Raw genomic sequence first — 27500 nt, 5'->3', positions numbered from 1 at the left:
TCTTTCCTTTACACGGATCAGTCGTCCTGGTCCCTTTGCAGAAAAACAGCCCCAAAGCATGATGTTTCCACCCCCATGTTTCACAGTAGGTATGATGTTCTTTGGATGCAACTCAGCATTCTTTGTCCTCCAAACACGACGAGTTGAGTTTTTACCAAAAAGTTATATTTAGGTTTCATCTGACCATATGACATTCTCCCAATCTTCTTCTGGATCATCCAAATGCTCTCTAGCAAACTTCAGACGGGCCTGGACATGTACTGGCTTAAGCAGGGGGACACGTCTGGCACTGCAGGATTTGAGTCCCTGGCGGCGTAGTGTGTTACTGATGGTAGGCTTTGTTACTTTGGTCCCAGCTCTCTGCAGGTCATTCACTAGGTCCCCCCGTGTGGTTCTGGGATTTTTGTGATCATTTTGACCCCACGGGGTGAGATCTTGCGTGGAGCCCCAGATCGAGGGAAATTATCAGTGGTCTTGTATGTCTTCCATTTCCTAATAATTCTTCCATTTCCTAATAATTTCCAACCAAGCTGCTTATCTATTGCAGATTCAGTCTTCCCAGCCTGGTGCAGGTCTACAATTTTGTTTCTGCTGTCCTTTGACAGTTCTTTGGTCTTGGCCATAGTGGAGTTTGGAGTGTGACTGTTTGAGGTTGTGGGCAGGTGTCTTTTATACTGATAGCAAGTTCAAAAAGGTGCCATTAATACAGGTAACGAGTGGAGGACAGAGGAGCCTCTTAAAGAAGAAGTTACAGGTCTGTGAGAGCCAGAAATCTTGCTTGTTTGTAGGTGACCAAATACTTATTTTCCACCATAATTTGCAAATACATTCATTAAAAATCCTACAATGTGATTTTCTGGATGTTTTTCCTCATTTTGTCCGTCATAGTTGAAGTGTGCCTATGATGACAATTACAGGCCTCTCTCATCTTTTTAAGTGGGAGAACTTGCACAATTGGTGGCTGACTAAATACTTTTTTTGCCCCACTGTATATATACATACAGTGTTGTAACAATGTGCAAAAGTTAAAGTACAAAAGGGAAAATAAATAAACATAAATATGGGTTGTATTTACAATGGTGTTTGTTCTTCACTGGTTGCCCTTTTCTTGTGGCAACAGGTCACAAATCTCTCTCTGTCTCTCTCTCGGTCTCTCTCTATATCTCTTTCTCTCTCTCTCTCTCTCTCTCTCTCTCTCTCCCTCTGTGTCCTGATCAGCAGTCTGAGGAATGTATCTGTGTCTGTCTGTCTGTCCCTTCCTCCCCAGGTGCTAGTCCTGCCGCGGGTGACAGAGGGTCCCTTGTCCCTGGGCCTCCAGAGCTGTGATAGTGGCAGCATGGAGCATCAGGTCCCCAGGATAGACCCAAAGCCCCTGACCTCTAACGTCTACTCCACCTGGGAGAGGAGGCTACTCACCTGGCTCAACCTGCACTACCACAGCATGAGGACTACCGTCTGGAGCCCACTCACCTCTACAGGTAGGAGGGGGGTGTTGAGGAAGAGACAGGGAGGTAGAGACAGGGAGGTAGAGACAGAGAGGTAGAGACAGGGAGGTAGAGAGAGAGAGGTAGAGACAGAGATTGACAGAGGTCGAGACAGGGAGGTAGAGACAGAGATTGACAAAGGTAGAGACAGAGATTGACAGAGGTAGAGACAGAGAGATAGAGACAGAGATTGACAGAGGTAGAGACAGAGATTGACAGAGGTAGAGACAGAGACAGATCCAAAGAGACATCCATAACTCTTCTGTTACCTATATTCTGCTCTTTAACCAGGAGACGTCCCATCAGCCCGCTGGGTGGTGAACTTTGACCTGGACCTGGCAGACGGCCTGGTTCTGGCTGCTGTGCTGGCTGCCTACTGTCCCTTTCTGGTACGGGCCTGTGTCAAATCAAATGTTACTTGTCACAATACGACAATAACCAACGATGCTTTAAGAAGATGTGGAGGCTATATACAGGGGGTACTGGTACAGAGTCAATGTGGAGGCTATATACAGGGGGTACCGGTACAGAGTCAATGTGGAGGCTATATACAGGGGGTACTGGTACAGAGTCAATGTGGAGGCTATATACAGGGGGTACTGGTACAGAGTCAATGTGGAGGCTATATACAGGGGGTACTGGTACAGAGTCAATGTGGAGGCTATATACAGGGGGTACTGGTACAGAGTCAATGTGGAGGCTATATACAGGGGGTACTGGTACAGAGTCAATGTGGAGGCTATATACAGGGGGTACTGGTACAGAGTCAATGTGGAGGCTATATACAGGTGGTACTGGTACAGAGTCAATGTGGAGGCTATATACAGGGGGTACTGGTACAGAGTCAATGTGGAGGCTATATACAGGGGGTACTGGTACAGAGTCAATGTGGAGGCTATATACAGGGGGTACTGGTACAGAGTCAATGTGGAGGCTATATACAGGTGGTACTGGTACAGAGTCAATGTGGAGGCTATATACAGGTGGTACCGGTACAGAGTCAATGTGGAGGCTATATACAGGGGGTACTGGTACAGAGTCAATGTGGAGGCTATATACAGGGGGTACTGGTACAGAGTCAATGTGGAGGCTATATACAGGGGGTACCGGTACAGAGTCAATGTGGAGGCTATATACAGGGGGTACTGGTACAGAGTCAATGTGGAGGCTATATACAGAGGGTACCAGTACAGAGTCAATGTGGAGGCTTTATACAGGGGGTACTGGTACAGAGTCAATGTGGAGGCTATATACAGAGGGTACCAGTACAGAGTCAATGTGGAGGCTTTATACAGGGGGTACCGGTACAGAGTCAATGTGGAGGCTATATACAGGGGGTACTGGTACAGAGTCAATGTGGAGGCTATATACAGGGGGTACTGGTACAGAGTCAATGTGGAGGCTATATACAGGGGGTACTGGTACAGAGTCAATGTGGAGGCTATATACAGAGGGTACCAGTACAGAGTCAATGTGGAGGCTATATACAGGGGGTACTGGTACAGAGTCAATGTGGAGGCTATATACTCTGTACTGGTACAGAGTCAATGTGGAGGCTATATACAGGGGGTACCGATACAGAGTCAATGTGGAGGCTATATACAGGGGGTACTGGTACAGAGTCAATGTGGAGGCTATATACTCTGTACTGGTACAGAGTCAATGTGGAGGCTATATACAGGGGGTACCGATACAGAGTCTATGTGGAGGCTATATACAGGGGGTACCGGTGCAGAGTCAATGTGGAGGCTATATACAGGGGGTACCGGTGCAGAGTCAATGTGGAGGCTATATACAGAGGGTACTGGTACAGAGTCAATGTGGAGGCTATATACAGGGGGTACAGAGTCAATGTGGAGGCTATATACAGGGGGTACAGAGTCAATGTGGAGGCTATATACAGGGGGTACAGAGTCAATGTGGAGGCTATATACAGGGGGTACTGGTACAGAGTCAATGTGGAGGCTATATACAGGGGGTACTGGTACAGAGTCAATGTGGAGGCTATATACAGGGGGTACTGGTACAGAGTCAATGTGGAGGCTATATACAGGGGGTACAGAGTCAATGTGGAGGCTATATACAGGGGGTACCAGTACAGAGTGATGATACTGTGTTCTCTCCTCCTATTCCTGGTCAACTCTTGTCCTCGTCTACTCTGTGGGAAATTGTCAGTAAATCTAGACTCATCTAAACTCGACTGGTTTTGATTCGTCTGACTGTGGTAGCAGATAAGGCTTAATCTGTGTCTGGGAAACTGGCCCAGTGTTGACTGTCCCCCCCCCTCTGGTCTCTCCGGTCCCTCAGATCCCCAGTCATCTCCAGAGGATGTACACCAGCATCAGCCGCCTGGAACAGAACCTCCACAACAGTATCATCCTCAGCCAGGCCTTCACACTGCTCTGCCTGGACATAGACATCCAGCCCACAGAGCTGTCAGACTCGAACCCTGTTCTGATGTTGATGCTGTGTGTTTACCTGTATGAGACGCTGCCCCAGTACCTTCCCAGGAGAACCATCACTCTGTCTGGCAGCCTGCACCACACCTTCACCAAACAGGCAGGTCTCTCTCTCTCCATCACACAGCACTAGCCCTGTGTAACCCTGTCTTACAGCCTGTATCACACCTTCACCAAGCAGGCAGGTCTCTCTCTCCATCACACAGCACTAGCCCTGGGTAACCCTGTCTTACAGCCTGTGTGTGTGTGTGTGTGTGTGTGTGTGTGTGTGTGTGTGTGTGTGTGTGTGTGTGTGTGTGTGTGTGTGTGTGTGTGTGTGTGTGTGTGTGTGTGTGTGTGTGTGTGTGTGTGCTCCAGGTGCGTCTGAAGAGCCCGTCCTCCAGAGCGATGTTCTACCATGCCTCCATCGTAGGGAAGGAGGCCCATCATTTCTCCTTGCCCCAAGGAGCTTCCATCACCATCCCTCCTAAGTAAGCCCTTCTATCTCTGACCCCTACCCATAACCCTTAACCCCTACCCGTAACCCGTAACCCCTACCCATAACCCCTAACCATAACCCTTAACCCCTAACCATAACCCCTAACCATAACCCTTAACCCCTACCCATAACCCCTAACCATAACCCTTAACCCCTAACCATAACCCCTACCCCTAACCATAACCCCTAGCCCCTAGCCCCTAACCCATACCCGTAACCCCTAACCCCTACCCATAACCCCTACCCATAACCCCTAACCCCTACCCATAACCCCTACCCATAACCCCCAACCATTACCCGTAACTCCTACCCGTAACCCGTAACCCCTAACCATAACCCGTAACCCCTAACCATAACCCCTAACCCCTACCCGTAACCCCTACCCATAACGCCTAACCCTTAACCTCTACCCCTCCTCCATAACCCATAACCCCAAACCCTACCCTTAACCCGTAACCCCTAACCTCTACCCGTAACCCCTAACCATAACCCCTACCCGTAACCCCTAACCATAACCCCTACCCGTAACCCCTAACCCCTACCCCTAACCCCTAACCGTACCCCCTACCCCTAACCCTTAACCCCTAACACATAACTCCTACCCTTAACCTCTAACCCGTAACCCCTAACCCCTACCCCTAACCCCTACCCCTACCCGTAACCCCTAACCATAACCCCTACCCGTAACCCCTAACCCCTACCCCTACCCGTAACCCCTAACCATAACCTCTACCGTAACCCCTACCCGTAACCCCTAACCATAACCCCTACCCGTAACCCCTACCTGTAACCTCTAACCCATAATTCCTACCCGTAACCCCTAACCATAACCCCTAACCATAACCATAACCCCTACCCATCACCCCTAACCATAACCGCTAAACATAACCCCTAACCATAACCCCAAATCATAACCCCTAACCATAACCCCTAACCCCTAACCATAACCCCTAACCATAACCCCTAACCATATCCCCTAACCATAACCCCTAACCATAACTCCTAACCCCTAACCATAACCCCTAACCATAACCCCTAACCATATCTCCTAACCATAACCCCTAACCATAACCCCTAACCCCTAACCATAACCCCTAACCATAACCCATAACCCCTAACCATAACCCCTAACCATAACCCCTAACCATATCCCCTAACCATAACCCCTAACCATAACCCATAACCCCTAACCATATCCCCTAACCATAACCCCTAACCATAACCCCTAACCATCTCCCCTAACCATATCCCCTAACCAAATCCCCTAACCATAACCCCTAACCATAACCCCTAACCCCTATCCATAACCCATAACCCCTAACCATATCCCTAGCCATAATCCCTATCCATAACCCTTAACCCCTAACCATAACCCCTAACCCCTACCCATAACCCATAACCCCTAACCATAACCCCTATCCATAACCCCTAACCATAACCCCTAACCATAACCCTTAACCATAACCCCTATCCCCTAACCATAACCCCTAACCATAACCCCTATCCATAACCCCTAACCATAACCCCTACCCGTAACCCCTAACCCCTACCCCTACCCGTAACCCCTAACCATAACCCCTACCCGTAACCCCTACCCGTAACCCCTAACCATAACCCCTACCCGTAACCTCTAACCCATAACCCTACCCGTAACCCCTAACCATAACCCCTAACCATAACCATAACCCCTACCCATAACCCCTAACCATAACCGCTAAACATAACCCCTAACCATAACCCCAAATCATAACCCCTAACCATAACCCCTAACCCCTAACCATAACCCCTAACCATAACCCCTAACCATAACCCCTAACCATATCCCCTAACCATAACCCCTAACCATAACCCCTAACCATAACCCCTAACCCCTATCCATAACCCATAACCCCTAACCATATCCCTAACCATAATCCCTATCCATAACCCTTAACCCCTAACCATAACCCCTAACCCATAACCCATAACCCCTAACCATAACCCCTATCCATAACCCCTAATCATAACCCCTAACCATAACCCTTAACCATAACCCCTATCCCCTAACCATAACCCCTAACCATAACCCCTATCCATAACCCCTAACCATAACCCCTACCCGTAACCCCTAACCCCTACCCCTACCCGTAACCCCTAACCATAACCCCTACCCGTAACCCCTACCCGTAACCCCTAACCATAACCCCTACCCGTAACCTCTAACCCATAACCCTACCCGTAACCCCTAACCATAACCCCTAACCATAACCATAACCCCTACCCATAACCCCTAACCATAACCGCTAAACATAACCCCTAACCATAACCCCAAATCATAACCCCTAACCATAACCCCTAACCCCTAACCATAACCCCTAACCATAACCCCTAACCATAACCCCGAACCATAACCCCTAACCATATCCCCTAACCATAACCCCTAACCATAACCCCTAACCATATCCCCTAACCATAACCCCTAACCATAACTCCTAACCCCTAACCATAACCCCTAACCATAACCCCTAACCATATCTCCTAACCATAACCCCTAACCCCTAACCATAACCCCTAACCATAACCCCTAACCCCTAACCATAACCCCTAACCCCTACCCATAACCCATAACCCCTAACCATAACCCCTATCCATAACCCCTAACCATAACCCCTAACCATAACCCTTAACCATAACCCCTATCCCCTAACCATAACCCCTAACCATAACCCCTATCCATAACCCCTAACCATAACCCCTACCCGTAACCCCTAACCCCTACCCCTACCCGTAACCCCTAACCATAACCCCTACCCGTAACCCCTACCCGTAACCCCTAACCATAACCCCTACCCGTAACCTCTAACCCATAACCCTACCCGTAACCCCTAACCATAACCCCTAACCATAACCATAACCCCTACCCATAACCCCTAACCATAACCGCTAAACATAACCCCTAACCATAACCCCAAATCATAACCCCTAACCATAACCCCTAACCCCTAACCATAACCCCTAACCATAACCCCTAACCATAACCCCTAACCATATCCCCTAACCATAACCCCTAACCATAACCCCTAACCATAACCCCTAACCCCTATCCATAACCCATAACCCCTAACCATATCCCTAACCATAATCCCTATCCATAACCCTTAACCCCTAACCATAACCCCTAACCCATAACCCATAACCCCTAACCATAACCCCTATCCATAACCCCTAATCATAACCCCTAACCATAACCCTTAACCATAACCCCTATCCCCTAACCATAACCCCTAACCATAACCCCTATCCATAACCCCTAACCATAACCCCTACCCGTAACCCCTAACCCCTACCCCTACCCGTAACCCCTAACCATAACCCCTACCCGTAACCCCTACCCGTAACCCCTAACCATAACCCCTACCCGTAACCTCTAACCCATAACCCTACCCGTAACCCCTAACCATAACCCCTAACCATAACCATAACCCCTACCCATAACCCCTAACCATAACCGCTAAACATAACCCCTAACCATAACCCCAAATCATAACCCCTAACCATAACCCCTAACCCCTAACCATAACCCCTAACCATAACCCCTAACCATAACCCCGAACCATAACCCCTAACCATATCCCCTAACCATAACCCCTAACCATAACCCCTAACCATATCCCCTAACCATAACCCCTAACCATAACTCCTAACCCCTAACCATAACCCCTAACCATAACCCCTAACCATATCTCCTAACCATAAACCCTAAACCCTAACCATAACCCCTAACCATAACCCCTAACCCCTAACCATAACCCCTAACCCCTATCTATAACCCCTAACCATAACCCCTAACCATAACCCCTAACCATAACCCCTAACCATATCCCCTAACCATAACCCCTAACCATATCCCCTAACCATAACCCCTAACCATAACCCATAACCCCTAACCATATCCCCTAACCATAACCCCTAACCATTACCCCTAACCCCTAACCCCTAACCATAACCCCTAACCATAACCCCTAACCATCTCCCCTAACCATATCCCCTAACCATAACCCCTAACCATAACCCCTATCCATAACCCCTAACCATAACCCCTACCCGTAACCCGTAACCCCTACCCCTACCCGTAACCCCTAACCATAACCCCTACCCGTAACCCCTACCCGTAACCCCTAACCATAACCCCTACCCGTAACCTCTAACCCATAACCCTACCCGTAACCCCTAACCATAACCCCTAACCATAACCATAACCCCTACCCATAACCCCTAACCATAACCGCTAAACATAACCCCTAACCATAACCCCAAATCATAACCCCTAACCATAACCCCTAACCCCTAACCATAACCCCTAACCATAACCCCTAACCATAACCCCTAACCATAACCCCTAACCATATCCCCTAACCATAACCCCTAACCATAACCCCTAACCATAACCCCTAACCCCTATCCATAACCCATAACCCCTAACCATATCCCTAACCATAATCCCTATCCATAACCCTTAACCCCTAACCATAACCCCTAACCCATAACCCATAACCCCTAACCATAACCCCTATCCATAACCCCTAATCATAACCCCTAACCATAACCCTTAACCATAACCCCTATCCCCTAACCATAACCCCTAACCATAACCCCTATCCATAACCCCTAACCATAACCCCTACCCGTAACCCCTAACCCCTACCCCTACCCGTAACCCCTAACCATAACCCCTACCCGTAACCCCTACCCGTAACCCCTAACCATAACCCCTACCCGTAACCTCTAACCCATAACCCTACCCGTAACCCCTAACCATAACCCCTAACCATAACCATAACCCCTACCCATAACCCCTAACCATAACCGCTAAACATAACCCCTAACCATAACCCCAAATCATAACCCCTAACCATAACCCCTAACCCCTAACCATAACCCCTAACCATAACCCCTAACCATAACCCCTAACCATAACCCATAACCATATCCCCTAACCATAACCCCTAACCATAACCCCTAACCATATCCCCTAACCATAACCCCTAACCATAACTCCTAACCCCTAACCATAACCCCTAACCATAACCCCTAACCATATCTCCTAACCATAACCCCTAACCCCTAACCATAACCCCTAACCATAACCCCTAACCCCTAACCATAACCCCTAACCCCTATCTATAACCCCTAACCATAACCCCTAACCATAACCCCTAACCATAACCCCTAACCATATCCCCTAACCATAACCCCTAACCATATCCCCTAACCATAACCCCTAACCATAACCCATAACCCCTAACCATATCCCCTAACCATAACCCCTAACCATAACCCCTAACCCCTAACCCCTAACCATAACCCCTAACCATAACCCCTAACCATCTCCCCTAACCATATCCCCTAACCATATCCCCTAACCATAACCCCTAACCATAACCCCTAACCCCTATCCATAACCCATAACCATAACCCATAACCCCTAACCATATCCCCTAACCATAACCCCTAACCCCTAACCATAACCCCTAACCATATCCCCTAACCATAACCCCTAACCCCTAACCATAACCCCTAACCCCTAACCATATCCCCTAACCATATCCCCTAACCATAACCCCTAACCATAACCCCTAACCCCTAACCACAACCCCTAACCATAACCCATAACCCCTAACCATATCCCCTAACCATAACCCCTAACCCCTAACCATAACCCCTAACCCCTAACCATAACCCCTAACCATAACCCCTAACCATCTCCCCTAACCATATCCCCTAACCATAACCCCTAACCATAATCCCTATCCATAACCCTTAACCCCTAACCATAACCCCTATCCATAACCCATAACCCCTAACCCTAACCCCTATCCATAACCCCTATCCATAACCCCTAACCATAACCCCTAACCATAACCCTTAACCATAACCCCTATCCCCTAACCATATCCCCTAACCATAACCCCTAACCATAATCCCTATCCATAACCCTTAACCCCTAACCATAACCCCTAACCCCTATCCATAACCCATAACCCCTAACCATAACCCCTATCCATAACCCCTCTCCATAACCCCTATCCATAACTCCTAACCATAACCCCTATCCATAACCCCTATCCATAACCCCTAACCCTAACCCCTATCCATAACCCCTAACCATAACCCCTAACCATAACCCCTATCCATAACCCCTAACCATATTCCCTATCCATAACCCCTATCCATAACCCCTAACCCCTAACCATAACCCCTATCCATAACCCCTAACCCCTAACCATAACCCCTAACCATAACCCCTATCCATAACCCCTAACCCCTAACCATAACCCCTATCCATAACCCCTAACCATAACCCCTAACCATAACCCCTAACCATAACCCCTATCCATAGCCCCTAACCATAACCCCTATCCATAACCCCTAACCATAACCCCTAACCCCTAACCATAACCCCTAACCATAACCCCTAACCCCTAACCATAACCCCTAACCATAACCCCTAACCCCTAACCCATAACCCCTATCCATAACCCCTAACCATAACCCCTAACCATAACCCCTATCCATAACCCCTATCCCCTAACCATAACCCCTAACCCCTAACCCATAACCCCTATCCATAACCCCTAACCATAACCCCTATCCATAACCCATAACCCCTATCCATAACCCATAACCCCTATCCATAACCCCTAATCCATAACCCCTATCCATAACCCCTAATCCATAACCCCTATCCATAACCCCTAACCCCTAATCCATAACCCCTATCCATAACCCCTAACCCCTAATCCATAACCCCTATCCATAACCCCTAACCCATAATCCCTATCCATAACCCCTAACCCCTATCCCTGTAGGACAGCAGTGTTCCTCACCCCAGTCCTCCAGAAGCTGTTCTGCTCAGTTACCTTGTTAGATGAAGATCATTTCCCATCTCTTCTGTCTGAAATCTGTCTGGTCTACTACTTGCTAAAACTACATACTGTGTAGCAATCATACTGCGTACTATTTAGAATGTACTGTATAGTCAAATCTAATGCAGTAATCAACAAATGTCAACATACTAGGCTCATCCATACTGATGATGTGTCATCTGTGTTGATTCCCGCCATTCGTTCATTTTGGTACAACGCATCAATTTATCTGATTATCAGCTGCTGTGAAACACGTGTCTGGAAAGAGGATTATTTTACATAATAGTGTGCAGGGAATTCTGGATGAAACATCTAAATGAGTATAACATCCTGGCATTTAAACTATACTACATTATTTAAATGTCATATACTATAAAGGTTCTGTTTTCATGTACCCAAAATGTATGTTATTTAGAATGCAAGTATGGGCATTCAGACACAGCCACTGTCTTTCTCTCTCTGTCCTGGCTCTGTCTTTCTCTGTCTGTCCTCTCTCTGTCTTTCTCTGTTTATCCTGGCTCTGTCTTTCTCTGTCTATCCTGGTTCTGTCTTTCTCTCTCTGTCCTGGCTCTGTCTTTCTCTGTCTATCCTGGCTCTGTCTTTCTCTGTCTATCCTGGCTCTGTCTTTCTCTCTCTATCCTGGCTCTGTCTTTCTCTCTCTATCCTGGCTCTGTCTTTCTCTCTCTATCCTGGCTCTGTCTTTCTCTGTCTGTCCTGGCTCTGTCTTTCTCTCTCTGTCCTGGTTCTGTCTTTCTCTCTCTATCCTGGTTCTGTCTTTCTCTGTCTATCCTGGCTCTGTCTTTCTCTGTCTATCCTGGCTCTGTCTTTCTCTGTCTTTCCTGGCTCTGTCTAACTGTATTAGAGTTAACTGGCTGCCTGTCTTCTCAACTGGTGTTCAGTGTCTTGACTGGTCTTCCATTGATCCCATGGCTTTCCCCGTCCCTGCCCCCACCTTATAGTTGAGCCTTACACTCTGTCCTCCTCTCCACTAGGGGACGTTGTGTGGAGGTGACTGTGCAGTACTCCTGTTCCTTCCTGAGGCCAATGGAGGCGGTGCTACTGCTGACATCACGCTCTGCCTCCTCAGTCAGTCCCTCTGGAGCCACTCTGGCCTTCAGCCTCAAGACCCAGGTCACACACATCACCCCCAGCGTGAGTATGCACACACACACACACATACACACACACACACACACACCAGGCTCTGTCGCAGCCGGCCGCGACCGGGAGATCCGTGGGGCGACGCACAATTGGCCTAGCGTCGTCCAGCTTAGGGAGGGTTTGGCCGGTAGGGATATCCTTGTCTCATCGCGCACCAGCGACTCCTGTGGCAGGCCGGGCGCAGCGCGCGCTAACCAAGGTAGCCAGGTGTACGGTGTTTCCTCCGACACATTGGTGCGGCTGGCTTCTGGGTTGGAGGTGCGCTGTGTTAAGAAGCAGTGCGGCTTGGTTGGGTTGTGTTTCGGAGGACGCATGGCTTTCGACCTTCGTCTCTCCCGAGCCCGTACGGGAGTTGTAGCAATGAGACAAGACAGTAATTACTAACAATGGATACCACGAAATTGGGGAGAAAAGGGGGTAAAATATATTTTTTTAAATTTGAAAGATTCTGAAGGAAACAGGTACAAAAGTATCTATATCCACAGTAAAACGAGTCGTATATCGACACAACCTGAAAGGCCGCTCAGCAAGGAAGAAAGAAGCCACTGCTCCAAAACCACCATAAAGGAAGAAAGAAGCCACTGCTCCAAAACCACCATAAAGGAAGGAAGAAGCCACTGCTCCAAAACCACCATAAAGGAAGAAAGAAGCCACTGCTCCAAAACCACCATAAAGGAAGGAAGAAGCCACTGCTCCAAAACCACCATAAAAAAAGACAGACTACTGCACATGGGGACAAAGATCGTACTTTTTGGAGAAATGTCTTCTGGTCTGATGAAACAAAAATAGAACTGTTTGGCCAAAATGACCATCGTTATGTTTGGAGGAAAAAGGGCTTGCAAGCCGAAGAACACCATCCCAACCGTGAAGCACGAAGGTGGCAGCATCATATTGTGGGGGTAATTTGCTGCAGGAGGGACTGGTGCACTTCACAAAATAGATGTCATCACGAGGAAGGAAAATTATGTGGATATATTGAAGCAACATCTCAAGACATCAGTCAGGAAGTTAAAGCTTGGTCGCAAATGGGTCTTCCAAATGGACAATGACCCCAAGCATACTTCCAAAGTTGTGGCAAAATGGCTTAAGGACAACAAAGTCAAGGTATTGGAGTGGCCATCACAAAGCCCTGACCTCAATCCTATAGAAAATTTGTGGGCAGAACTGAAAAAGTGTGTGCGAACAGGGAAGCCCACAAACCTGACTCAGTTACACCAGCTCTGTCAGGAGGAATGAGGCCTACAAACCTGACTCAGTTACACCAGCTCTGTCAGGAGGAATGAGGCCTACAAACCTGACTCAGTTACACCAGCTCTGTCAGGAGGAATGAGGCCTACAAACCTGACTCAGTTACACCAGCTCTGTCAGGAGGAATGAGGCCTACAAACCTGACTCAGTTACACCAGCTCTGTCAGGAGGAATGAGGCCTACAAACCTGACTCAGTTACACCAGCTTTGTCAGGAGGAATGAGGCCTACAAACCTGACTCAGTTACACCAGCTTTGTCAGGAGGAATGAGGCCTACAAACCTGACTCAGTTACACCAGCTCTTTCAGGAGGAATTAGGCCTACAAACCTGACTCAGTTACACCAGCTTTGTCAGGAGGAATGGGGCCTACAAACCTGACTCCGTTACATCAGCTCTGTCAGGAGGAATGAGGCCTACAAACCTGACTCCGTTACATCAGCTCTGTCAGGAGGAATGAGGCCTACAAACCTGACTCAGTTACACCAGCTCTGTCAGGAGGAATGAGGCCTACAAACCTGACTCAGTTACACCAGCTTTGTCAGGAGGAATGAGGCCTACAAACCTGACTCAGTTACACCAGCTCTGTCAGGAGGAATGAGGCCTACAAACCTGACTCAGTTACACCAGCTTTGTCAGGAGGAATGGGCCACAAGCTTGTGGAAGGCTACCCGACACGTTTGACCCAAGTTAAACAATTTAAAGGCAATGCTACCAAATACTAATTGAGTGTATGTAAACTTCTGACCCACTGGGAATGTGATGAAATAAATTAAAAGTGAAATAAATAACTCTCTCTACTATTATTCTGACATTTCACATTCTTAAAATAAAGTGGTGATCCTAACTAACCTAAAACAACCTAATGTCAGGAATTGTGAAAAAACTGAGTTTAAATGTATTTGGCTAAGGTGTATGTAAACTTCCGACTTCAACTGTTTATAACAACTCACAATAACTCGCTATGAATATAACAACTCACAATAACTCACTATGTATATAACAACTCACAATAACTCACTATGAATATAACATCTCACAATAACTCACTATGTATTTAACACCTCACAATCATTTGTTGTCCTGAATGAAATCACATTTTATTGGTCACATACACATTGTAAACAGATGTTAATGTGAGTGTAGCAAAATGCTTGTGCTTCTAGTTCCGACCGTGCAGTAATATCTAACAAGTAATCTAACAATTCCCTAACAACTACCTAATTAATACACACAAACCCAAAGGAGTGAATGAGAATATGTACATATAAATATACGGATGAGCGATGGCCGAGCGGCATAAGCAAGGTGTATAAAATACAGTATAAACAATGATATGAAATGTAAGATATGTAACATGTATTAAAGTGTCTTTATTAAAGTGGCCAGTGATTGGGTCTCAATGTAGGCAGCAGCCTCTCTGAGTTAGTGATGGCTGTTTAACCAATCGGATGGCCTTGAGATAGAAGCTGTTTTTCAGTCTCTTGGTCCCAGCTTTGGTGCACCTGCACTGACCTCACCTTCTGGATGATAGCGGGGTGAACCAGCAGTGGCTCGGGTGGTTGTTGTCTTTGATGATCTTTTTGGCCTTCCTGTGACATCGGGTGCTGTAGGTGTCATGGAGGGCAGGTAGTTTGCCCTCGGTGATGCGTTGTGCAGAACGCACCACCCTCTGGAGAGCGGTGCAGTTGCCGTACCAGGCTGTGATACAGCTCGACAGGATACTCTCAATTGTGCATCTGCAAAGGTTTGTCAGGGTTTTAGGTGACAAGCCAAATTTCTTCAGCCTCCTGAAGTTGAAGAGGTGCTGTTGCGCCTTCTTCACCACACTATCTGTGTGGGTGGACCATTTCAGTTTGTCTGTGATGTGTACGCCTTAAAACTTTCCACTGCGGCCCCTTCTCCACTGCGGCCCCTTCGATGTGGATAGGGGGTGCTCCCTCTGCTGTTTCCTGAAGTACACGATTATCTCCTTTGTTTTGTTGACGTTGAGTGAGAGGTTGTTTTCCTGACACCACACTCCGAGTTCCCTCACCTCCCCCCTGTAGGCTGTCTCGTCGTTGTTGGTAATCAAGCCCACTACTGTTGTGTCATCTGTAAACTTTATGATTGAGTTGGAGGCGTGCATGGCCACGTAGTCGTGGTTGAACAGGGAGAACAGGAGGGGGATGAGCACCCACCCTTGTGGGGCCCCAGTGTTGAGGGTCAGCGAAGTGGAGATGTTGTTTCCTACCTTCACCACCTGGGGGCGGCCCGTCAGAAAGTCCAGGACCCAATTGCACACGGCAGGGTTGAGACCCAGGACCTCTAGCTTGATGATGAGCTTGGAGGGAACTATGGTGTTGAATGCTGAGCTGTAGTCAATGAACAGCATTCTTACATAGGTATTCCTCTTGTCCAGTTGGGATAAGGCAGTGTGCAATGTGATGGCGATTGCATCGTCTGTGGACCTGTTGGGGCGGTATGCAAACTGAAGTGGGTCTAGGGTTTCCGGTAAGGTGGAGGTGATACGATCCTTGACTAGTCTCACAAAGCACTTCATAATGACAGTTGTGAGTGCTACGGGGCGGTAGTAATTTACAGTGCCTTGCGAAAGTATTCGGCCCCCTTGAACTTTGCGACGTTTTGCCACATTTCAGGCTTCAAACATAAAGATATAAAACTGTATTTTTTTGTGAAGAATCAACAACAAGTGGGACACAATCATGAAGTGGAACGACATTTATTGGATATTTCAAACTTTTTTAACAAATCAAAAACTGAAAAATTGGGCGTGCAAAATTATTCAGCCCGCTTAAGTTAATACTTTGTAGCGCCACCTTTTGCTGCGATTACAGCTGTAAGTCGCTTGGGGTATGTCTCTATCAGTTTTGCACATCGAGAGACTGACATTTTTTCCCATTCCTCCTTGCAAAACAGCTCGAGCTCAGTGAGGTTGGATGGAGAGCATCTTTACATCGAATCTTTATAAACTTGTCTGTTGTTGTCTGAGGCTGACCGGAACATATCCCAGTCCTCATGATCAAAACACTCTTGAAGCGTGGATTTCGATTGGTCAGACCAGCGCTGAATGGTTCTAGTTACTGGTACATCCTGTTTGAGTTTCTGCCTATAAGACAGTAGGAGCAAGATAGAGTCGTGGTCGGATTTGCTGAAGGGAAAGCGGGGGAGGGCTTTGTATGCATCGTGGAAGTTAGAGTAGCAGTGATCCAGTGTATTACACCCGCGCGTAGTGCAATCAATATGCTGATAGAATTTAGGGAGCCTTGTTCTCAAATGTGCTTTGTTAAAAAAAATCAGCTACAATAAATGCAGCCTCAGGATATATGGTTTCCAATTTACATAGAGTCCAGTGAAGTTCTTTGAGGGGCGTCTTGGTGTCTGCTTGAGAGGGAATGTACACAGCTGTAACGATAACTGACGAGAAGTCTCTTGGGAGATAATATGGCCGGCATTTGATAGTAAGGAATTCTAGGTCGTGTGAGCAGAAGGACTTGAGATCCTGTATGTTGTTATGATTACACCATGAGTCGTTAATCATGAAGCATACACCTCCACCCTTCCTCTTCCCAGGGAGGAGTTTATCTCTGTCGGCGCGATGCATGGAGAAGCCCGGTGGCTGAACTGATTCCGACAACCTATCCCGAGAGAGAATTTTTTTCGGGAAACTCGTGAGAATGTTACAATCTCTGATGTCTCTCTGGAAAGCAACCCTTGCTGGAATTTCATCTACCTTGTTGTCAAGAGACTGGATATTGGCGAGTAGTATACTCGGGAACGAGCCTGACCAGGAGACCGCTCCGTCTGCCCCTTCTGCGGCGCCGTTGTTGTGAACCCTTTGTTCAGTTGCCAATAGAACAGTGACTCAGGCAGTGCCTACACTACTTTACTTTCTATAGAGACCAGGGTGGTGCGTCTCAAATGGCACCCTATTTCCCGATGGGCCCTGGTCAAAAGTAGTGCACTGCATATGGAACAGGGTATAATTTGGGACACCCTCCAGAACAGCTTGTCCTCTGGGCAGACAGGGGTTCACCATTCACTGTTCCCATGGCAGCACAATGTATCAGCAGCACAGGAAATGGTTCTATTTCTATTTCTATGGTGTGGACGCTGCATGTCCTCTTACATCATGGTGCCTGCTGAATGACTGTTACTGAGTTGTACAATGTCTTTGTGTTTACCCCCCCCCCTCTCTCTCCCTCCTCCCTCTCTCCATCCCTCCCTCTGTCTCTCTCTGTCTCTCTCTCTCGCTCTCTCTCTGTCTCCCTTTCTGCCTCTCTCTGTCTCTCTCTGCCTCTCTCTGTCTCTCTCTCTGCCTCTCTCTCTCTCTGTCTCTCTCTCTGCCTCTCCCTCTCTCTCTGTCTCTCTCTCCCTCTCTCTCTGCCTCTCTCTGTCTCTCTCTCTGCCTCTCTCTCTCTCTCTGTCTCTCTCTCTGCCTCTCCCTCTCTCTCTGTCTCTCTCTCCCTCTCTCTCTGTCTCTCTCTCTGTCTCTCTCTCTCTCTCTCTCTCTGTCTCTCTCTCTGTGTCTCCATCCAGGGGATAGTGAAGTGTACATCTCCATGTTACCAGCTGAAGGAGCTCCAACTTAAAGTAAAAAACCCTTTCAGCAAGGATGCCACGTTCAGGTGTGTGTGTGTGTGTGTGTGTGTGTGTGTGTGTGTGTGTGTGTGTGTGTGTGTGTAAATTACCCCTGTCCTATGTGTGTTTGTCAGGGTGGTGTTGGTAGAGTCTAAAGCCAACATGCTGCAGGTGGAGAAGAGTCAGGAGAGCCTCATTCAACAGTTCTCCTTTAGGACCAACCCAAGCTCAGACAACAACACCAGGTTAACACACACACACACACACACACACACACACACACACACACACACACGCAACCTCAAACACATCCCTTCACTCTGTCCCTTTCACTAGATTAGTGTTAATATGCACACACACACACACACATCTGTCTCTCTCTCTCTCTCTCTCTCTCTCTCTCTCTCTCTCTCTCTCTCTCTCTGTCGCTTTTAATAATAAATTAAAAGTAAACATTACACTCACAGTAATAATATATATTTCAAATGTCATTATGTCTATATACAGTGTTATAATGCAAATGGTTAATGTACAAAAGGGAAAATAAATAAACATAAATATGGGTTGTATTTAGAATGGTAAATATTGCTGTTGTGATGGCACACTGTGGTATTTCACCCAATATACATGTTTATCAAAATGTGAATTGTTTTTGAATTCTTTATGGATCTGTGTAATCTGAGGGAAATATGTCTCTCTAATATGGTCATACATTGGGAAGGAGGTTAGGAAGTGCACCACAGTTTCCACCTCATTTTGTGGGCAGTGTGCACATAGCCTGTCTTCTCTTGAGAGCCATGTCTGCCTACGGCGGCCTTTCTCAATAGCAAGGCTCTGCTCACTGAGTTTCTCTCACTCTCTCATTAAGCTGCTCACTGAGTCTGTACACTCTGTTTTTATGTTAATTATTTCCTACGTGTCAAGTAATTAGCTTTTTTGTTTTCTCATGATTTGGTTGGGTCTAATTGTGTTGCTGTCCTGGGGCTCTGTAGGGTGTGTTTGTGTTTGTGAACAGAGCCCCAGGACCAACTTGCTTAGGGGACTCTTCTCCAGTTTCATCTCTCTGTAGGTGAAGGCTTTGTTATGGAAGGTTTGGGAATCGCTTCCTTTTAGGTGGTTGTAGAATTTAACGGCTCTTTTCTGAATTTTGATAATTAGATACACCATTTTGTGAATTCTTGGTTGGTGAGCGGACCCCAGACCTCACAACCATAAAGGGTAATGGGTGTTATAACTGATTCCAGTATTTTTTGCCATATCCTAATTGGTATGTCGAATTAAATGTTTTATTTGTTTTTAAATTTTACCCCCTTTTTTCTTTCCAATTTCATGGTATCCAATTGTTAAGTAGCTACTATCTTGTCTCATCGCTACAACTCTCGGGAGAGACGAAGGTTGAAAGTCATGCGTCCTCCGAAACACAACCCAACCAAGCTGCACTGCTTCTTAACACAGCGCGCATCCAACACGGAAGCCAGCCGCACCACTGTGTCAGAGGAAACACCGTGCACCTGGCAACCTTGGTTAGCGTGCACTGCGCCCGGCCCTCCACAGGAGTCACTTGTGCGTGATGAGACAAGGATATCCCTACCGGCCAAACCCTCCCTAACCCGGACGACGCTAGGCCAATTGTGCTTCGCCCCACGGACCTCCTGGTCGTGTACGGTTGCGACAGACCCTGGGCGTCTCTGGTGGCACAGCTAGCGCTGTGATGCAGTGCCCTAGACTGCGCCACCCGAGAGGCCCTTGGTATGTTGAATTTATGTTCCTATTGATGGCATAGAAGGCTCTTCTAGCCTTGTCTCTCTAATCGTTCACAGCTTTGTGGAAGTTACCTGTGGCGCTGATCTCTCTCTCTGTTTAACCTTTATTTAACTAGTCAGTTAAGAACAAAGTCTTATTTACAATGACGGCCTACACCGGCCAAACCCGGACGACACTGGCCTACACCGGCCAAACCCGGACGACGCTGGCCTACACCGGCCAAACCCGGACGACGCTGGCCTACACCGGCCAAACCCGGACGACGCTGGCCTACACCGGCCGAACCCGGACGACGCTGGCCTACACCGGCCAAACCCGGACGACGCTGGCCTACACCGGCCGAACCCGGACGACGCTGGGCCAATTGTGCGCCGTCCTATGGGACTCCCAATCACTGCCGATTGTGATACAGCCTGGAATCAAACCAGGGTCTGTAGTGACACCTCTAGCACTGAGATGCTGTGCCTTAGACTGCTGTGCCACATACATAGAAACAATCAGAGACACTCACTGACTGCCGTACATAGATATGTACTTTTCCAGACTACACTTGTTCTGTTACGTAGGGGAGTGTGTGTGTGTGTGTGTGTGTGTGTGTGTGTATATGTCTATGTCATGTGTGTGTTTACACTTCACAGGCAGAGGTAGCCCAAATCTCTGGAGTCTGTTCTCTGTTAGATCATTAAAGAGAGGACTAACACACACACACACACACACACACACACACACACACGCATATACACACACACACACACACACACACACACACACACACACACACACACACACACACACACACACACACACATCTTGTGTTTCTCTTTACTTCCTACATCAAGGGCATCTTCAAAGACTTACTGCAGATGTAAGTATGAGTTTCCATGAGAAGGAATCTCATTCTGTTTAAAACAGTTAGCTTTGTGTTTGGACATATCCGTACTGCAAATTCAATGATGTTTTTGTAAATCACATTGTTTGTTGCTGCAAAATCCTTGCTCTCTTCTGCAGTAATGTTCAATGGATTATAGATAGTTCCATATTCATACCCTGTAACTCTTATGTCTGTGTAGTAACAACGTGATACACAGCAGTACTACACAGACTAGAGGGAAAAGTGTGACCAATCCCTCTCTTCTCCCTCTCTTCTCCCTCTCTTCCCTCTCTTCCCTCTCTTCCCTCTCCCTCTCTTCTCTCTCTTCCCTCTCCCTCTCTCTCTCTCTCTCTCTCTCTCTCTCTCTCTCTCTCTCTCTCTCTCTCTCTCTCTCTCTCTCCCTCTCCCTCCCTCCCTCCCTCCCTCCCTCCCTCCCTCCCTCTCTCTCTTGTTTTCTCTCTCTCTCTCCCTCTTTCTCCCTCCGCTCTCTCTCTCTCCCTCCGCTCTCTCTCTCTCTCTCTCTCCCTCTCCCTCCCTCCCTCCCTCCCTCCCTCCCTCCCTCCCTCCCTCCCTCCCTCCCTCCCTCTCTCTCTTGTTTTCTCTCTCTCTCTCCCTCTTTCTCCCTCCGCTCTCTCTCTCTCTCTCTCTCTCTCTCTCTTTCTCGCTCTCGCTCTCGCTCTCTCAATTCAAGGGCTTTATTGGCATGGGAAACGTATGTTAACATTGCCAAAGCAAGTGAAGTAGATAATAAACGAAAGTGAAATAAACAATAAAATTAACAGTAAACATTACACTCACAGAAGTTCCAAAATAATATAGACATTTCAAATGTCATATTATGTCTATATAGAGTGTTGTAACGATGTGCAAATAGTCTCTCTCTGTCTCTGTATCAGTCTTTCTACAGATAGGTTGAATGGTGGAACTGACTGTGGTGAGTGGGAGGACAGTGACCTTCACTGTGATCCTGCAGATGAGTGTGGTGTGAATGAGTTCTTCAGTCCTGTCAGGAGTGTGAGTCTGGCGGCTGGACAGACAGAAACCATAGAGCTCCACTACCTGCCCTTCCACCTGGGGAAAAGACACTGCTCCGTCCTGCTAGTCAGCCAGCAGGTATACAGGGCCGTGTGTGTGTGTGTGTGTGTGTGTGTGTGTGTGTGTGTGTGTGTGTGTGTGTGTGTGTGTGTGTGTGTGTGTGTGTGTGTGTGTGTGTGTGTGTGTGTGTGTGTGTGTGTGTGTGTGTGTGTGGGTCTGTGTGTGGGTCTGTGTGTGTGTGTGCCATGATTTAGGTGTTCCTTCCAGGTGCTGTTTGTATTTAAATCTAGCTTGGATAATGTGTGTTGTTGATTATAGGTGTGTGTGTTTTGTCGGTGTAGGTTGGTGAGCAGGTGTATCTTGTGGAGGGGACAGCAGATCTTCCCCTGTCCTCCCCTCTGACCACAAAGCCCAGTCCTAATGTAGTCCACGTTAGCAGCGCCACCTCTGGTGAGTACTGGTACTGAACACATCTGCAGAGTCATGATGACTGTACTGAGGCGGCAGGTTGCCTAGCTTTAATGAGCGTTGGGCCAGTAACCGAAAGGTCGCAGGTTCGAACCCCCGAGCTGACTACGTAAAAAATATTTCGATGTGGTGCTGATCCCAGGCCTGTGTGTGTTTCCATATGCCCTGTGTGTCTGCTAGATGGTGCTGATCCCAGGCCTGTGTGTGTTTCCATATGCCCTGTGTGTCTGCTAGATGGTGCTGATCCCAGGCCTGTGTGTGTTTCCGTATGCCCTGTGTGTCTGCTAGATGGTGCTGATCCCAGGCCTGTGTGTGTTTCCGTATGCCCTGTGTGTCTGCTAGATGGTGCTGATCCCAGGCCTGTGTGTGTTTCCGTATGCCCTGTGTGTCTGCTAGATGGTGCTGATCCCAGGCCTGTGTGTGTTTCCGTATGCCCTGTGTGTCTGCTAGATGGTGCTGATCCCAGGCCTGTGTGTGTTTCCGTATGCCCTGTGTGTCTGCTAGATGGTGCTGATCCCAGGCCTGTGTGTGTTTCCGTATGCCCTGTGTGTCTGCTAGATGGTGCTGATCCCAGGCCTGTGTGTGTTTCCGTATGCCCTGTGTGTCTGCTAGATGGTGCTGATCCCAGGCCTGTGTGTGTTTCCGTATGCCCTGTGTGTCTGCTAGATGGTGCTGATCCCAGGCCTGTGTGTGTTTCCGTATGCCCTGTGTGTCTGCTAGATGGTGCTGATCCCAGGCCTGTGTGTGTTTCCGTATGCCCTGTGTGTCTGCTAGATGGTGCTGATCCCAGGCCTGTGTGTGTTTCCGTATGCCCTGTGTGTCTGCTAGATGGTGCTGATCCCAGGCCTGTGTGTGTTTCCGTATGCCCTGTGTGTCTGCTATATGGTGCTGATCCCAGGCCTGTGTGTGTTTCCGTATGCCCTGTGTGTCTGCTAGATGGTGCTGATCCCAGGCCTGTGTGTGTTTCCGTATGCCCTGTGTGTCTGCTAGATGGTGCTGATCCCAGGCCTGTGTGTGTTTCCATATGCCCTGTGTGTCTGCTAGATGGTGCTGATCCCAGGCCTGTGTGTGTTTCCATATGCCCTGTGTGTCTGCTAGATGGTGCTGATCCCAGGCCTGCGGTGAACCTGCGTTGCGGCGTGGGCAGCACCCTGGATGAGGTGGTGTGTGTCCCCCTGGTGAACGGGCTGTGGGAGCGGGCGCTGGCCACAGTGGGGCAGCAGAGGATGAGCCCTGTGGAGAAGAAGAGGCGCAGCCTCACACACACTCTGGACAGCAGCACCGTCCGGGCCGGGGTGGCGGCCGCTGCTCTCACCACCTCACAGGTAGACAGTAGATACACACACAGAGACAGACACACACACACTGGACAGCTCTTTCTCTCTCTCGCTCTCTCTCTCTGTCTCTCGCTCTCTCTCTCTGTCTGTCCCTGCTGGTCCCTGGTCCAGTCCAGTCTGACCGTCTCTCTCCTCTCCTCCAGTCCCTCCTGGTCCCTGGTCCAGTCCAGTCTGACCGTCTCTCTCCTCTCCTCAAGTCCCTGCTGGTCTCTGGTCCAGTCCAGTCTGACCGTCTCTCTCCTCTCCTTCAGTCCCTCCTGGTCCCTGGTCCAGTCTGACCGTCTCTCTCTTCTCCTCCAGTCCCTGCTGGTCCCTGGTCCAGTCCAGTCTGACCGTCTCTCTCCTCTCCTCCAGTCCCTGCTGGTCCCTGGTCCAGTCTGACCGTCTCTCTCCTCTCCTCCAGTCCCTGCTGGTCCCTGGTCCAGTCTGACCATCTCTCTCCTCTCCTCCAGTCTCTCCTGGTCCCTGGTCCAGTCTGACCATCTCTCTCCTCTCCTCTAGTCCCTGCTGGTCCCTGGTCCAGTCCAGTCCCAGGTGGTAGAGTACAGTCTGACCGTCTCTCTCCTCCAGTCCCTGCTGGTCCCTGGTCCAGTCCAGTCCCAGGTGGTAGAGTACAGTCTGACCGTCTCTCTCCTCTCCTCCAGTCCCTGCTGGTCCCTGGTCCAGTCCAGTCCCAGGTGGTAGAGTACAGTCTGACCGTCTCTCTCCTCTCCTCTAGTCCCTGCTGGTCCCTGGTCCAGTCCAATCCCAGGTGGTAGAGTACAGTCTGACCGTCTCTCTCCTCTCCTCTAGTCCCTACTGGTCCCTGGTCCAGTCCAGTCCCAGGTGGTAGAGTACAGTCTGACCGTCTCTCTCCTCCAGTCCCTGCTGGTCCCTGGTCCAGTCAAGTCCCAGGTGGTAGAGTACAGTCTGACCATCTCTCTCCTCTCCTCCAGTCCCTGCTGGTCCCTGGTCCAGTCCAGTCCCAGGTGGTAGAGTACAGTCTGACCGTCTCTCTCCTCTCCTCCAGTCCCTGCTGGTCCCTGGTCCAGTCTGACCATCTCTCTCCTCTCCTCCAGTCTCTCCTGGTCCCTGGTCCAGTCTGACCATCTCTCTCCTCTCCTCCAGTCCCTGCTGGTCCCTGGTCCAGTCCAGTCCCAGGTGGTAGAGTACAGTCTGACCGTCTCTCTCCTCTCCTCCAGTCCCTGCTGGTCCCTGGTCCAGTCCAGTCCCAGGTGGTAGAGTACAGTCTGACCTTCTCTCTCCTCTCCTCTAGTCCCTGCTGGTCCCTGGTCCAGTCCAATCCCAGGTGGTAGAGTACAGTCTGACCGTCTCTCTCCTCTCCTCTAGTCACTGCTGGTCCCTGGTCCAGTCCAGTCCCAGGTGGTAGAGTACAGTCTGACCGTCTCTCTCCTCTCCTCCAGTCCCTGCTGGTCCCTGGTCCAGTCCAGTCCCAGGTGGTAGAGTACAGTCTGACCGTCTCTTCTCTCCTCCAGTCCCTGCTGGTCCCTGGTCCAGTCCAGTCCCAGGTGGTAGAGTACAGTCTGACCGTCTCTCTCCTCTCCTCCAGTCCCTGCTGGTCCCTGGTCCTGTCCAGTCCCAGGTGGTAGAGTACAGTCTGACCGTCTCTCTCCTCTCCTCCAGTCCCTGCTGGTCCCTGGTCCAGTCTGACCATCTCTCTCCTCTCCTCCAGTCTCTCCTGGTCCCTGGTCCAGTCTGACCATCTCTCTCCTCTCCTCCAGTCCCTGCTGGTCCCTGGTCCAGTCCAGTCCCAGGTGGTAGAGTACAGTCTGACCGTCTCTCTCCTCTCCTCCAGTCCCTGCTGGTCCCTGGTCCAGTCCAGTCCCAGGTGGTAGAGTACAGTCTGACCTTCTCTCTCCTCTCCTCTAGTCCCTGCTGGTCCCTGGTCCAGTCCAATCCCAGGTGGTAGAGTACAGTCTGACCGTCTCTCTCCTCTCCTCTAGTCACTGCTGGTCCCTGGTCCAGTCCAGTCCCAGGTGGTAGAGTACAGTCTGACCGTCTCTCTCCTCTCCTCCAGTCCCTGCTGGTCCCTGGTCCAGTCCAGTCCCAGGTGGTAGAGTACAGTCTGACCGTCTCTCTCCTCTCCTCCAGTCCCTGCTGGTCCCTGGTCCAGTCCAGTCCCAGGTGGTAGAGTACAGTCTGACCGTCTCTCTCCTCTCCTCCAGTCCCTGCTGGTCCCTGGTCCTGTCCAGTCCCAGGTGGTAGAGTACAGTCTGACTGTCTCTCTCCTCTCCTCCAGTCCCTGCTGGTCCCTGGTCCAGTCCAGTCCCAGGTGGTAGAGTACAGTCTGACCGTCTCTCTCCTCCAGTCCCTGCTGGTCCCTGGTCCAGTCCAGTCCCAGGTGGTAGAGTACAGTCTGACCGTCTCTCTCCTCTCCTCCAGTCCCTGCTGGTCCCTGGTCCAGTCCAGTCCCAGGTGGTAGAGTACAGTCTGACCGTCTCTCTCCTCTCCTCCAGTCCCTGCTGGTCCCTGGTCCTGTCCAGTCCCAGGTGGTAGAGTACAGTCTGACCGTCTCTCTCCTCTCCTCCAGTCCCTGCTGGTCCCTGGTCCTGTCCAGTCCCAGGTGGTAGAGTACAGTGTGAATGTTTCTCTACCGGAACACTTCCTCCTGCCTCATACCATCACTCTGCCTGTGGCCAGGGACGCACGGGTCACACAGGACAACCTCACAGGTACACACACACACACACACACACACACACACACACACACACACACACACACACACACACACACACACACACACACACACACACACACACACAGACATACACTCCTATCCCCCTCCCCTCTCTGTCCAGACTCTGAGGTGGTGATGGTACCACTGAGGTTCCATGCCCACGTGGCCGGTCGGTTCCGGTGCCAGCTGGTTCTGCAGTCGTGGCGTGACATCAGAGTCTACCTGCTGGAAGCCGTGGTTACCGCAGAGGGAGACCACGCCCAGCTAGAGTTCACCACGCCCGCTCACCTGTCTGTCACTCAGGACATCCCTCTGGTAGGTGGAGGAGGAGAGACAGAGGAGAAGGAGGAGGAGGAGGAGGGACAGGAGAGAGGGGAAGGAGGAGAGAGGTGGAGGAGGAGGAGGAGAGAGGGGAAGGAGGAGGAGGAGAGAGTTGGAGGAGGAGGAGGGACAGGGGAGGGGAAAGGAGGAGGAGGAGGAGGAAGAGGAGAGAGGGGAAGGAGGATGAGGGACAGGGTAGGGGAAGGAGGAGGAGAAGGAAGAGGAGATGTGGAGGTGGCAGGCTTTGTGCTCTGGAGTGGGTGAAGAATTGAATTGTGTGTTGGGTGTATGTGTGTGTTGTGTGTGTTGTGTGTATGTGTGTGGTGTGTGTGTTGGTTGTGTGCATGTGTGTGTTGTGTGTATGTGTGTGTTGGGTGTGTGTGTATGTTGTGTGTGTTGGGTGTGTGTTGTGTGTATGTGTGTGTTGAGTGTATGTGTGTGTTGGGTGTGTGTTGTGTGTATGTGTGTGTTGGGTGTGAGTGTGTGTTGGGTGTATGTTGTGTGTATGTGTGTTTTGGGTGTGTGTGTGTGTGTTGGGTGTGTGTGTATGTTATGTGTGTGTTGAATGTATGTGTGTGCTGGGTGTGTTTGTATGTTGTTTATATGTGTGTGTTGGCTGTGTGTTGTGTATGTTGTGTGCATGTGTGTGTTGTGTGTATGTGTGTGTTGGGTGTGTGTGTATGTTGTGTGTATGTGTGTGTTGGGTGTGT

General features: G+C 49.4%; 1 protein-coding gene across 1 annotated transcript in view; it reads left to right on the top strand.

Annotated features, from left to right (window-relative positions):
- The window catches only part of LOC139373934 (cilia- and flagella-associated protein 47-like), a 106732-nt gene that overhangs the window by 39933 nt on the left and 39299 nt on the right, over window positions 1-27500 (top strand). Inside the window, exons 33-44 of the mRNA XM_071115019.1 lie at window positions 1268-1511; window positions 1776-1873; window positions 3792-4043; window positions 4301-4413; window positions 12319-12478; window positions 18273-18361; window positions 18449-18559; window positions 21900-22062; window positions 22326-22434; window positions 23551-23777; window positions 26320-26461; window positions 26591-26784. Of these exons, the coding sequence (XP_070971120.1) occupies window positions 1268-1511; window positions 1776-1873; window positions 3792-4043; window positions 4301-4413; window positions 12319-12478; window positions 18273-18361; window positions 18449-18559; window positions 21900-22062; window positions 22326-22434; window positions 23551-23777; window positions 26320-26461; window positions 26591-26784 (1902 nt within the window). The remainder of the gene's footprint in view (window positions 1-1267; window positions 1512-1775; window positions 1874-3791; window positions 4044-4300; window positions 4414-12318; window positions 12479-18272; window positions 18362-18448; window positions 18560-21899; window positions 22063-22325; window positions 22435-23550; window positions 23778-26319; window positions 26462-26590; window positions 26785-27500) is intronic.

Source organism: Oncorhynchus clarkii, chromosome 18, assembly GCF_045791955.1.
Source record: "Oncorhynchus clarkii lewisi isolate Uvic-CL-2024 chromosome 18, UVic_Ocla_1.0, whole genome shotgun sequence".
Classification (NCBI taxonomy): domain Eukaryota; kingdom Metazoa; phylum Chordata; class Actinopteri; order Salmoniformes; family Salmonidae; genus Oncorhynchus; species Oncorhynchus clarkii.
The sequence above is the reverse complement of the archived record's forward strand: the minus strand, read 5'-3'. Positions and strand labels throughout refer to the sequence as shown.